Raw genomic sequence first — 14,365 nt, 5'->3', positions numbered from 1 at the left:
AAAGCTCTCAGTGTGGTTTGGGGACATGGCTTACAGGTCACTATTCCATGTTGCACAACCTCTGATATATTAGGAGTTTATGCGATTGCAAAAGGTAGCCATGACCATGGGCATGTCACAGAAAGTGGATGAAAAGCTCAGGGCTGGATTAAGTTAACATGACCCATTATACACAGCACTTGGAAACTACTCAAAGTGCATCATGCCTTACAGAATAACAAATATCTATTGTATAAATGAAGAATAGCTTCAAACGAAGCCAAACAAATCCATTATTTTTTTCCATTCTTCCCCCACCTCCAACCTTATTCAATTTCTTCATAGCTCCACATTCCCCCCTCTTCTCCTGCGTATTCTTCTCCAGCTACTCTAAACACTCCCACCATCTTCATCCATTGATCTCTCAATAACTTAAATAAACACCTCTCTCTATAATATATATTAGGATGTGTGTGTATTTTTTGTGTTTATTTGTTTGTGGATAATCACATCTTGTCGAAAAAATGATGAGCTAACAGTAACATTTTTATATATTCCAGTGGAGATTTTTCCCGTGGACTCTGCCCCTGCCCCCACTCTGCTATGCGTTAGTCGATAGGGTGGGGGTTGGGGTAAAAGAAGCGAATGAATAATATCAATATAATATCAAGGAGTGGAGGGGGGGGGGTGGTGTGTGCCCCCACCCTCCCCAACATCAAATTGAATTTATTCTAAAAACATACCAGAAGAATTGATTGCGATAACGTAATGAGGAATTCCAATAACTAGACATCCTGAAGACTTTCTGTCACTGAGATTTTCAACCCCGCATTGAATATGCTGAATATCTTCCACTACAGTTTGCTTCCAAAGGAGGCTCCCATTTGTTCCAGAGAGAACAGTTAGATAAGCACAAGGAAAAGAAAGGCCATCTGAAAAAAATAAGAGACGGAATAAAAGTCAACTCTAAAATAATTATAGTATACAATTGGGCACTTTAGTGCAGGCATGGAAATTAAAAAGCACTGTAAAAATGTATACTACTTTTTGCTGCTCAAGTTCAGCAAGAGTGTATAAAGAAATAAGATGCAAATTTTCAATGAGAAACACTCGGTGACATTCTAACCGGATGTGTTTATATTTGCACCTACTTTCTTTAAAAACGGTTACAATTGTTTTGTTGTTGAAGTATAAGAATACAGTTTAAAGGCAATATAACTAACATTATACCCGCAGTATCCTCCGCAGCCCCCCGCAGTACCTCACTTACCGCCCTCTGATCCCAACCCTTGTCGTAATAATTTTATATGAGTCTGAAGAAGCATCATCCATCCTTTTTCTCCAGAGATGCTGCCTGAGTTAAACCAGCACTTTATGTCTGACAATATCCATAATTTATAAGCTGTTAATTTATAGAATTAACTATTAGGCATGAAGTGAGAGAGAAAATTACGAAAGTCTGAAGAAGGGTTTCAGCCCGAAACGTTGCACATTTCCTTCGCTCCATAGATGCTGCTGCACCCGCCGAGTTTCTCCAGCACTTTTGTCTACCTTCGATTTTCCAGCATCTGCAGTTCCTTCTTGAAAATTATGAAATATTCTTTATAACTCTTTACTAAAAAATATCTTGGCAGATTTTGAAAACTTGCAATCATTTTTTTTAAATATATCACAATCTCTGACAAGAAATTTCCATGTTTACGTGACAAACTTTTCCGCACAAAGTTCCCCCTAATTTAGAAATCAGGTTTAAAAAAAATCATATGAAAGATAAAATTAACTACGTTATGCACACATGAAAGATCTCCAGAAATAGACATCTCCAAATCCTTATGTTTTATTCTCTAGCTAAAAGTAGGTTACATTGTTTGATGTTTATAATTTATCTATCTGCATGAGTTTTTACCCATTTGCTAAACTAGAGAGAATTTATCAGGAAAAGCTTGCATTAAAAAAATGTGAATTGTTTGTCTGAGATTGTGATATATAAAACTTTACTGCATGTTTTGTATAATATGTTGAGATATATTTTTGAGAAAAGAGGTTATGGGGAAAAAGCAGAAGAATGGGGTTGAGAGAGAAAGATAGATTGAATGGCAGAGTAGAATTGATAGGCCAACTGGCCTAATTCTGGTCCAAGAAGTATGAACTTTCTCCCTTCATGTTAATAGTCTATAAATTAGCAAACTTAGAATGTTAGTTATGTTCCCTTCAAACTGATAAACAGAAAAATAGAAAGTTGATTGGTGACAACACCAAAGGACGAGGATATTGTTAGGATCACTATCAATAACAAACCCAGAGGTTCATGATTATGGACAATAGACAATAGGTGCAGGAGTAGGCCATTCGGCCCTTCATGCCAGCACCGCCATTCGATGTGATCATGGCTGATCATCCACAATCAGTACCCCGTACCTGCCTTCTCCCCATATCCCCTGACTCCGCAATCTTTAAGAGCCCTGTCCAGCTCTCTCTTGAAAGTATCCAGAGAACCGGCCTCCACCACCCTCTGAGGCAGAGAATTCCAGACTCACAACTCTCTGTGTGAAAAAGTGTTTCCTCATCTCCGCTCTAAATGGCTTACCCTTATTCTTAAACTGTGGCCCCTGGTTCTGGACCCCCAAAATCAGGAACATGTTTCCTGCCTCTAGCACGTCCAAACCCTAAATAATCTTATATGTTTCAATAAGATCCCCCCTCATCATTCTAAATTCCAGAGTATACAAGCCCAGCCGTTCCATTCTCTCAGCATATGGCAGTCCCGCCATTCCGGGAATTAACCTTGTGAACCTACGCTGCACTCCCTCAATACCAAGAATGTCTTCCCTCAAATTAGGGGACCAAAACTGCACACCACACACCAGGTGTGGTCCCACTAGGGCCCTGTACAACTGCAGAAGGACCAATACTCAACTCCTCTTGTTATGAAGGCCAACATACCATTCACTTTCTTCACTGCCTGTTGTACCTGCATGCTTACTTTCATTGACTGATGAACAAGGACCCCCAGATCCTGTTGTACTTCCCCTTTTCCCAACTTGACACCATTTAGATAGTAATCTGCCTTTTTGTTTTCGCTACCAAAGTGGATAACCTCACATTTATCCACATTAAACGGCATCTGCTATGCATCTGCACACTCACCCAACCTGTCCAAGTCACCCTGCATTCTCATAGCATTCTCCTCACAGTTCACACTGCCACCCAACTTTGTGCCATCTTCAAATTTGCTAATGTTACTTTGAATCCCTTCATCTAATCATTGATGTATATTAGCCGAGGTACCAGCACCGAGCCTTGCGGTGCCCCACTAGTCACTGCCTGCCATTCTGAAAGAGACCCATTAATCTTTGTCTGCCAACCAATTTTCTATCCATGTCAGCATTCTACCCCCAATACCATGTGCTCTAATTTTGCCCAATAATCTCCTATGTAGGACCTTATCAAATGCTTTCTGAAAGTCCAGGTACACTACATCCACTGGCTCGCCCTTGTCCATTTTTCTAGTTACATCCTCAAAAAATTCCAGAAGATTAGTCAAGCATGATTTCCCCTTTGTAAATCCATGCTGACTCAGACCGATCCTGTTACTGCTATCCAAATGTGCCGCTATTTCATCTTTTATGATTGACTCCACCATCTTCCCCACCACTGATGTCAGGCTAACGTCTACAATTATGAACTTCAATACACAAATAGGTAGTTGTTTTAATTATGAAAAGTCTCATGGAATAAAACTCTGAGTAATTAATGGGAGGGCATCGTTAACAGCCCACTTTAGTAGTTCAGAAATCTGAACAGCAATACAGAAACAAAACAAAAATGCTCCACACAATTACATCACTCCCTTACCCTCAGAAACACAGGATCCATTGTTGGTGTTGTTGGAATCCTTGAATGCAAACATCACATCTGCAACTTTGTCTTGGTTTGCATCCCACAGTGTGAGAAAAGGGTAAGTCGCTGAAATAAGGTAAATGACAAAAATATTTTAGAATACTTTCAAATACTTATTTCCATTTAATTAATTCAAGTTTCCTTGCATCAAAATCTCAAGTAAAACACAGCCAATCTGTTTTTTAGAACATTTGCAAAGGAGACAAACACAAACTGCCGGAGTGACTCAGCGAGTCAGGCAGCATCTCTGGAGAAAAAGGATGGGTGCCGTTTCGGGTCGGCACCCATCCTTCTTCAGACTGTAAGTAGAAGGTAAGAAAAGGCCAGAATAAAACAGGACCGGCAACGGATGACCATGGAAGGATGGAGCCAATAATGGTCCATTGTAGACTGGGGAAGAGGTGATAACGAAGGGATACAAGGATGCAAACAGTGGAACTAGTAGGACACCTAGGGTGGGGGACGCAGGGAGTGAGGGGATGCAAGGGTTATTTCTAATTAGTTAAATGACCGTTCATACTGCTGGGTTGTAAACTGCACAAGGTGAAATATTCAAGGGTGGGGAAGATGGTGGAGTCAATCATAACAAACAACATTACACACACACAAACAAAATTAAAATTTGACGCCATGCAAAAAAGTAATATTCCTTAAATAATCACAAATTTATATAGTTATCATTTTCCTTCCTTTAAGGAACATATTTAACGTTACCTGCATTTTCAAATGTTGTGGTCCATTCCCTTTGTGATGAAGGTCTGACTGGACAAGGAATTATGAAGGAGAATGCGAACACCACAACTAGGCATAAAAATAACACCAAGAAAAAGGCAGCAGTTCTCCATTTGGAAAGCTGACCAAATTTTGTAAGCTTCTTGCGCTTGGTTACTTTGGGTTTGTCAGAAGCTTCATTTGCGTGTTGAGATTCAGTTTCATCATTTTTCAGAGGATGGATCTCTGTCTGTAAATCTTTGTTCGCTGTCATATTCCTAGTTTATATCCCAAAGGGAACAGCTGCGTTTCAGAGCAAACTTATTTTTCTTCTCCTTAAGCAACTCTTCTCATTTTGCTAGTATTCTATCTGTAAAAGTTAAAAATGAAATTTTATAATCCTACAATTCATAAGGTTTTTATTACCGTGAATGCCAGTTAAAAGAATATTTAGGCTGCAGAAACTAGTCCCTTCTATTAGATCATCATCACGTTACCCATAACCGAGACCTTCCGGAGGATATAATTATCAATCCCAAACAACCACATTTTAATAGACTCAGCATCAGAAGACAAAAACGGAAATTGCACAATATTGTAGAATGTGTATGGCACATTTTTGCAACAGAAAAGTATATTGACTAACATTAGAAATATGTTTTATTACAGAAAGATAGGGAGGGCAGAATATACAAATATTACTTTTGGAAATACGAGTTAGGTGCCTTCTACTTTTTATTGAGCCCAAACCTGCCCCAGGTGGAAGGGATTTTTTTTTCCCCAGTTGATTTGTGGGGCTTTCCTTCCCCACCTCAAAGTTAAGTAAATATTCCAGAATTCTTGACTTTTAGAAGAGAGAGGCAAAATAAAAAAAAGATTAGCACTGAGGGGTGGTGGTGGTCAGCTCTGGAAATAACAGAATTGGAGAAAGACGGTGGCGAGACAGTCTTTCCTCAAAAAGTTAATGAAAAGATCCTTTTGGGTAGAGATAAGATGCAAAGAATCAAAAGAAATTGGTGAGAGTAATTTATAATCCCCTAACAGCAATTGTGCTTGAGTATAAATCATGAAATTAGAAGTGTATGCAACTAAGGTTTCATATAGCACATCCACAAATTATCAAGATCTGTACATCAAGAAACCAACCAGTGTACGAAGGAACTGCTGATGGTGGTTTATACTGAAGATAGATACAAAGTGCTGGACTAACTCAGCGGGTCAGGCAATATCTCGGGAGAAAAAGGACGGCTAACGTTTCGTCTGGGTCTAAAGAAGGGCTCTGACCCGAAACGTCATCCATCCTTTTTTTCTAGAGATGCTGCCCGACCTGCTGAGTTACTCCAGACTGCATCTTAGGTGGGAAATTGACAAATGACGTTTCAGGTCTGGACCTTTCTTCGAGGCTCAGTATCTTCAGTCTTGAAGAAGAGTCCCAACCAAAAACAACACGTGTCCTTTCCCAGCACAGATGCTGCCCGACCAGCTGACTTTCCCCAGCAGCTTGTTTACTTTTGCTCAAAAATATAATATATTCTTGAAGTCTGTCCTGCATTTTGTTATGTGTAGGAAGGAACTGCAGATGCTAGTTTAAAACGAAGATAAGCGCAACATGTGGAGTAACTCAGCAACTCTGGAGAAGGGATGGGTGACATTTCGGATCAAGACAAATTGAAACTCACATCATAAATTTACGTAGATCTTGACCAGATCTTTATGAATCATTATTCCAATTTCAGGTAACAATCTTTGAAAATACTAAGCAAAACACAAAGTGTTGGAAGAACTCAACAGGTCAGGCAACATCTGTGGATGGAATGGACAGGCAACATTTTGGATCATGGCCTTTGTAGACAATAGGTGCAGGAGTAGGCTATTCGGCACTTCGAGCTAGCACCACCATTCAATGTGATCATGAATGATCATCCCCAATCAGTACCCCGTTCCTGCCTTCTCCCCATATCCCTCGAGCGCTCTCTTTTCTTCAGATTCTGAAAATACTGAATACATTGCTGCTCAAAAACAGTTTCATAATCGTGGATCTGTGTCGAAAATATTAATCCAGCTGATTCAGTACATTCTTTTTTATCGGATTATTTCCAATGCTGCTTAAAAACAAGTTTTGTAATTATAACTCTGTTCAAAATGTGAATCCAGCTGATTTTAGTGTATTATTTATAATTGGAACATTTCCATTGCTTCTGGGGCTACGATGCTGAGAACTATATTCTCCACTGTGTATCTTTCCCTTTGCCCCACCTGTTCGACTTGTATATGGTAGTATCCGATTTGTATTTGGTAGCATGCAAGACAAAGCTTTTCACTGTCCCTCGGTATACGTGTAAATAATCCTAAATATAAACCCAAATCTAACTATGTCCCATGACGAGCTTGGCAGCATGATTCATTCCATGACAGACTGAGTGATCAAGTCAAGTCAAGTTTATTTGTCACATACACACATACGAGATGTGCAGTGAAATGAAAGTGGCAATGCTCGCGGAACAACAAAACAAATTATAAACACAATCATAACACACATATTATTTTACATAATACATAATAGAAGGAGAAACGTTCTGTACAGATAAACACACAGTTATGAAATGTCACCAAAATAAAATTACCATTCCCCCAAAATCCAAAGGGATTGTAATCATCTTTTGTTTAAAGTGTTAACACAAATAACAGCTACAGCAGTTGATAACATTTAAACATTATTTCAACCAATGCTTACGGCAACCACCAGCTCCAACTATCCCCACCAAGGCGAGGAACAACCTACCAACGCCTCCACATCCAGACTGCGCAGGCGCGCGGTGCCCCCTGGTTATTGTAGTCCACCAGGAGGCGCGCCGCCGTGTAGTCCCCCTGCGCGTGCACTACAACTCCCGGCAGGCAGCCCTCTCGGCGCGGCGAGCCGGGGGCCGGAAGATTCGGTACGTTACTGAGGGAGACGCCGACTAGGCCTCGGACTCACCGCCCAAGTGTTTCCTCACAATTATATACATTGTTTTTACAATCGACACAAAACTAAAATCTTGGAGGTGGGGGGGGGAGAAAAAACAAAACAATGTCTGCTCAGGCTCAAATGAGAGCGATGCTGGACCAGTTAATGGGCACATCCAGGGACGGTAAGTATGAACATCTGCGTGCGATTATATTTTCTGTACTGTCGTTCTTTGCTTTTTATATTTTCTCCTTTCTCGTTTTCCGGATTCAGTTTTCTCTTCAAACCAAAAAAAAAACAATTGATTCGCTAAAAAAAAAAAAAACAGTAAAAAGTCCGTCAAGTTCGTCGCAAATGAAGAGGAAAATATGCAACAGTACCCAAGGTGTTCTTCACTCGAAATGGAAGGCGACCCGGTCCGATCTGGGCTAAGTTGTATCTGACCTGCACTAGTGTGCGGACGGAGGCCACATGGAGTGGTTTGCGCCTCGTAGGCCGCGAATGTTACATCCTCTCTTTAGCATGTAAACTGTGAGGCCGAGTAAGATTGTCAACCTCAGCTAGTTGTTTTACAATGAAATACTAACTATATATACACAATTCAGAGTGACTTGCTCCAAAGAGAAATAGTATTAAAAAATAAAAGAAGCGGAACTAAGGAGGCAGGGTTCGCACCTTAACTCGCACTTAACTCGCACTTTATACCTTCTGTGTATTAGACACAGAACCAGATTGTTGGAAATATTCAGTAGATCAGGTAGCTTCTGAGAAGAGAAATTAAGAGTTTTTTTCACAATGTTTCAACCCTTTCACCCGTACTTGGAAAAGGTAGAGAACACTTATTCGGTTTCTCTTCCCCCTGATCTTCCTCTCAATGTTTTCTTATTTTTGGATTAACAGCACCTGCTGCTTTTGTTTTGTTATTTTAGTGCAATTTAGAAGGCCCAGGCAGTGTAATTCGTGTTAGAAACAGTCAGCTAAGACCTTATTGAAGGGGATTGTAAATAAATATTCAACCTCAATGAATTTTGAAATAAAAGCAGAAAATACGAAAATCTCAGCAGGTTAAGGTGTGTCTGAAGAGGCTTCTCTTTCTCCCTCCACGGATTATTGCTTGACCCGCTGTGTGTTTTGGTTTTATGATGAGTATTTTTTGTTTATATTTCAGATTTCCAGCATTTATAATTTTCTGCTTGCTAATCTTTTCATGTTCAAGTGATTAAGCCTATACTCCAAAGCAAGCATTTAGTTCTGTGATGTGGAATGTAAATAATAATTAACAATTAATATATTAGCATATTTAATGCATAAATATTGGAAACCTTTGAGGTAATAGACAATAGGTGCAGGAGCAGGCCATTTAGCCCTTTGAGCCAGCACCGCCATTCAATGTGATCATGGCTGATCATCCACAATCAGTACCCCGTTCCTGCCTTCACCCCATATCCCCTGACTCTGCTATTTTTAAGAGCCCTATCTAGCTCTCTTGAAAGCATCCAGAGAACCTGCCTCCACTGCCCTCTGAGGCAGATAATTCCACAGACTAACCACTCTGAGGAAAAAGTGTTTCCTCGTCTCCGTTCTAAATGGCTTACTACTTATTCTTAAACTGTGGCCCCTGGTTCTGGACTCCCCCAACATCGGGAACATGTTTCCTGCCTGTAGTGTGTCCAAGCCCTTAACAATCTTATGTTTCAATGTGATTCCCTCTCATCCTTCTAAACTCCAGAGTGTACAAGCCCAGCTGCTCCATTCTCTAAGCATATGACAGTCCCGCCATCCCTGGAATTAACCTTGTAAACCTACTCCCTCAATAGCAAGAATGTACTTCCTCAAATTAGGGGACCAAAACTGCACACAATACTCCAGTTGTGGTCTCACTAGGGCTCTGTGTAACTGCAGAAGGACCTCTTTGCTCCTATATTCGAGGTTATTCATATCAGAGTAGATTGGGGGGAACTAGCAAATGGGGTATGTTTGGACTGTCAGAGAACATTAGAATAGGTGTCATACAAAGGGTTGTTAAATCTATGTGATTGGTGATGATGTTATGGTAAGAATTAAGAATTGTTTAATGGATAGACAATAAAGTGGAAATAGTCATTAATGGGTTGTCACGCTGTGACTAATGGATGGTTACAAGGATTGGTTTATAATTGTTCACAATCCAAGTCAGATATTTGGATGAAAGGATCAATTATTACACATTCAACTTGCTGGTGAGAAGATGCTGGGTGGTAATGTTCAAGACTGTTTAATTGTCTATGTACTGACAACGGATAAATCTTTTGGGGAGGATATGGGTAGGCTAAATATATGGGCAAGGACGTACCAAGTGGAATATGATCATTTTTTAAAAGCTAAAACATTTGATAGGAAAGTAGAAAACATTTTTTTGATAGCAGCGTGGGACTGTCACTTGACTTTAGCAGACTGAGAGATGATTTAAATTAAACAAATAAAATATAGCAGGGCTTTGACAAGGTGGAATATGTTTCCTCTTGCTGCGATAGCTAGCGACAAGGACTCAACATCAAGGATCATTCAGGACTGAGATGAGAAATTTCTTTATCCGGGGGGAAACGAATCTGGCATTCTCTACCCAGGCGGCTATGGAGGCTCAGTATATTCAAGGCAAAGATCAATGGATGGCGAATTAGTTCAATACGTTACACGGACTTAAAGGATCTTTAATGGTAGAGAAGGCAGATGGGGCCAAATTGTTGAGTACCCATTTCAAATTCATATGTTTTTACAATATCAGGTGGAGAACATGTTTTAAACGCTCACAGTCCAATTTGTAAAACAAAATAGAAACATCCTACCATTAACGTGTATTTAATGTTTTGTGGGTTTAGTAGTTTGTTCAAAAGGTCTGCAGAGTGTTTCCTATTTTGATATATGAAATCAATAAAATATGTAAAATGTAAGAAACAGTGCTATGCAATATTGTGAACCTGTCCAGACAACACTAACACATGTATACACTACCAACAATGTACATATAGAGTATTTACAATTACATGAAATCAAAATTCTTTAATCTTTTGAAAGATCATTTTGGTTTGAATTTTAGCTATAATGTCAGGATCCCAAGTAGCTTCAGTATCCAGTAAAATAAATATGAGTAAAGTATGGTAAACGTTTCCTATCTTTCTGCTGCACTTGTGCTTGTTGCTGAACGGAACAATAACAATTTTTTTAAAAGACCGTTGAAACTTGAAAAAATACCATCTTTAGTTTTCATGCTCAGCATGTTTACATACATATATACCCATAGGAAGGAGTTAACCCTCTAATATGCCGAGACGAATATTCCAGTAGTATTACTTTATATTTAAGAAACAAAAGCAGGTCATCTTTTTGATGTTTGCATCTTGTTAAAACTCTGAGGCACAATGTAACAGCATTTTGACAATTGATGCACATAAGACCTTGGAAATTCAGTGTCCTTAACCTCAAAAGTGATCACTCCAAATATATATCAGGAAATGCTTTTGAAGTTTCTATAATGAATCTTTCTGTTCTTTTTGATAATGGCAAAACTATTTTAGCACTAACTTTTTTCGCCGTGATGGGACACATGGGTACTGTTGATTTATTTTCACTACTTTCATGTATTGCATAACATATGCTTTGTTTGATACAAAGTTTTATTAAGAATGTACGTAATAGTATTTGGAGAGTTAATTTTACTTAGAACCTGAAAAAATAATAATTTTCATTCTATAATATATATGGGAGAGAATCCTTACTGTTTTAATGTCCTTTTCAATGTGACGTCTTTCAAAATTTGATGAAGTAGAATTTTTTTAAAGGAGTTGCAGGTTTTTTTTAATTCATAGGGCAAGAGAAATCTGTAATTATAAAGGAGATTAAACAAAACAATAACACGTCCCAATTTTAACTTGGTAAACAACTAGCAGTAGTTTGTTCTTTCACTGATTGCCAAATGTTTGATCTTTGTCATCTGTTCCCATTCTAAACCAAGACATTAGGTGTTACCTGGATGTTCCTTTTGTAGGAATTTGACTTTTAACAGTTTAGTGCAAATTAATGGTTTGCACTTCAATTTCTGACAGGAAACTCAGTTATGTTTTATTTAGTTACATTTGAAATTTGCTTCCCATATTTCTATTCATACAAACTGAACAATTGTGGCCCCTTGTTTTATTTATAAAGGTTCAATGTATCTTTGCCTGCCTACATCAATCTGCAAGGGAGTTGCAGAAAAGCCTCATGTTCATCGAGCCGTGAGTCATGAATAATTTTTAAAGCTGTTATGAATATCAAAAAAGTGTTTGCTTTTCAAAAGTAATTAATATAAACAACATAGTTTAGACTAAATATAAACTGCATTCAGTGGGGACACTACATGGTATTTGGATGCTTGCAAATTTAGATAAATTATATTGAAATATTACACATTATCATGCACACAAAATAGCATTAAATTGTCACATCAGTTACATTTTACCTTTCCTTTAAACACCTTGCTACAGGGTGTGGCTCAGAAAACCTTTTTTTTTTACAGCAAGTAAAATTTTTTGCAGATGAGGCGCAAAGGTTGAGTATGCTGTGGTATCAATTGGACGCTCATTGTGTATTCAAATCCTAACCTGAGTTCTTTTGTTTCTGAAAGTGTTGGATGCTGTCATGTGGTGTCAGTAAAAGTGGACTCGGCCCATCATTCACTTAAAGTACTTAAACCTACTTTGGGTAATCCTTTTAACATTTTTCAATGTTTATGGGGGAAAAAAAGGCATGTCTTATGATTAAAATAACACATTCCAGAGGCCCAAGATTTAAGAAGAAATAATCCCAAGGTGTGGCAATGAATTTTGTGTGTACTATGCAAAGAACATTCCTATTCTGCAATAAAGATGAGGAATTAGTCTCATTATTACATGCAAGAAGGCATTAGTACAGTAACTTGGCTCTGAAACAACCTGGTGATGTCCATTTATTCAGAAGCATTTTAATCAATTTTGAGCTCATCAGCTTCAAACTGCCTTGTTTCAGGAGATGCAACACGACAACGCGTGAAATTCTCAGATGATAGAGTTTGCAAGAGTCATCTTCTTGGTTGCTGTCCTCATGACATACTTTCTGGAACGGTATGTAGTTTTGTTACTCCTGTTTTACTGGTTTGGGAGGTAAAGAAGAAAAATGAACAATATTTTCGCACACAATCTGGTTTATGGTTTCTTTCTCCTCTCAGCTTTTTAGAATGGATGAACTGTGCTTCAAAATTTCTCTGATTGCAGTATATTCCTCTCTAATCACCCAACTCCTATGTAAGCAGGGCAAGTAAAACATTTTTAAGTTCCAATATATGACCTTTTTCACATCAATGCAGAGCATCAATGTAAAAATAGAAGTGTATCTTGAGATTTCAAAATGTAGCCCTGACGATAACTTCAAATACAGTACTTGAGGCCATATTGTTATCGCACTCTTAAAACTATTTAAAAGTTACAGTATATTTCCATTTTGTGTGGACCCTTGTATTAAAATGTCCCAGTAGTTTATTGAATAAAACATTATTAACTTTATAGAATCGGTTTTGTATTGCAACAAAATGATATAGATGCTATCAGTTTCAAACAAAATAATTTAACAGTCTGATGGATTTCAATATTTTGTTTCTTATTTATTAGCCCATCTTTTAGTTCAAAAATGTATTAACTCTAAGACCTTTATATGTATTTCATATTCCAAATTAAAGGATTGCAGTCAGACTATATTGAACGTTTTTTAATGGATAAACCAATATACACTTGTCTCAAATTTGTAATAACAAAATCTATGTGGAATATTATCCTATCCTACCGACTGAATAGAATTTCAGAACCCTCTTAAAACAAAGGTTTCTCTCTTTGAATTAAGAGTAGGCGGGTTTCAGCACTATCAGCATGCTTTGCTCCTGAACACATTGTTGATTTGTCCTCAACACCAGCCTAGCTAACTTGTTGCCATTTACCCTGGCTTTCATTGGCTCTTTGTCCACTGACACGGTTTTAAGATTGTTATCCTCTTGTTGGTCTATCTATCGCCCTGTGCTGTCTGAAGATGTTAAACTTTTCCCCTGAGGAGTCGTGGATCTTTTTTAGAAAATGTATAATAGAGATTGAGCTTTTTTGGGAATATAGAGATCACCAATCATCTAAATTTAATGGTGAAGCAAAACTGAAGGATGGAATGGTTTACCTCTCCACTCTTTAATTTAGTAATTGGACGACCCATTGAGAACTCTTAAACAAATTCCTAAACCCCTTTATTACGACTATCTCATCAGACTTGGCCCTAAACTCAGGAATTTTCTTCCTAAAATTAGGAGCTCCCTCTCTCTTAAGATGTTTGGCAGTTTGATTGAAGACTGTGATTAATCTCAAATATGTTTTGCCCATAAAATAATCTTTATGATAAAGTATTGTCACACAGTGGCATTCTTCAGGCAGGATATTTTTTCCTTGCATACACCCGGCTAAAAATGTTCAATATGTTTATTGATGCTTTTTACAACCAGTTGGAATATCAGCAGTTTTGAATTCCCTGGAACAGAGTTACAAAATGGGTTCAGGATATGTTGTTGTTAATGGTTATGTAAGCTACGAGGCTGTACCAATGTATTGAAGTTCAATTTTATTTAGTATTTAATAATTTTTTGTATGGAGTTATCATTTTAGCTGTTACATATGGTAACTATTCTTAAACTTTACAATTTTACCGATGAAGAGGTAGTAAGCTTAAAATTAATTGGGGAATTGTTACAGCCCACATAATAGAACTGTAGTACATGCATTGTTGTAGCAAAATACTGTGCTT

The 14,365-nt window shown here is 38.1% G+C and overlaps 2 protein-coding genes across 8 annotated transcripts in view; one reads left to right on the top strand and one right to left on the bottom strand.

Annotated features, from left to right (window-relative positions):
- fam234a (family with sequence similarity 234 member A) overlaps positions 1 to 7,505 on the bottom strand; it is a 29,949-nt gene extending 22,444 nt beyond the window's left edge. The window contains exons 1-4 of one of the 4 annotated variants that reach the window (XM_055651209.1): positions 7,373 to 7,505; positions 4,594 to 4,960; positions 3,835 to 3,945; positions 723 to 911 (exon numbers count right to left, since the gene is read on the bottom strand). In XM_055651209.1, coding sequence (XP_055507184.1) covers positions 723 to 911; positions 3,835 to 3,945; positions 4,594 to 4,864 — 571 coding nt within the window. In that variant the 5' untranslated portion in view covers positions 4,865 to 4,960; positions 7,373 to 7,505. Of the gene's footprint in view, positions 1 to 722; positions 912 to 3,834; positions 3,946 to 4,593; positions 4,961 to 6,269; positions 6,397 to 7,214 lie in introns of those variants that run through there. The other 3 variants (XM_055651208.1, XM_055651207.1, XM_055651210.1) reach the window with 3 other exon arrangements.
- A 17-nt stretch (positions 7,506 to 7,522) lies between these two features.
- The window catches only part of luc7l (LUC7-like (S. cerevisiae)), a 30,455-nt gene continuing 23,612 nt past the window's right edge, over positions 7,523 to 14,365 (top strand). The window contains exons 1-3 of one of the 4 annotated variants that reach the window (XM_055651213.1): positions 7,560 to 7,721; positions 12,180 to 12,256; positions 12,560 to 12,654. Coding sequence is in view for 1 of the 4 variants with exons in the window: in XM_055651211.1 (XP_055507186.1) it covers positions 7,661 to 7,721; positions 12,560 to 12,654 (156 nt within the window). In the remaining 3 variants the exon portion in view is untranslated. Of the gene's footprint in view, positions 7,722 to 11,719; positions 11,791 to 12,179; positions 12,257 to 12,559; positions 12,655 to 12,758; positions 12,835 to 14,365 lie in introns of all 4 variants that reach the window. The other 3 variants (XM_055651214.1, XM_055651212.1, XM_055651211.1) reach the window with 3 other exon arrangements.

This window comes from Leucoraja erinacea, chromosome 20 (assembly GCF_028641065.1).
Source record: "Leucoraja erinacea ecotype New England chromosome 20, Leri_hhj_1, whole genome shotgun sequence".
NCBI classification, from domain to species: Eukaryota; Metazoa; Chordata; class Chondrichthyes; order Rajiformes; family Rajidae; genus Leucoraja; species Leucoraja erinaceus.
This window is presented reverse-complemented; position numbering and strand designations above follow the sequence as displayed.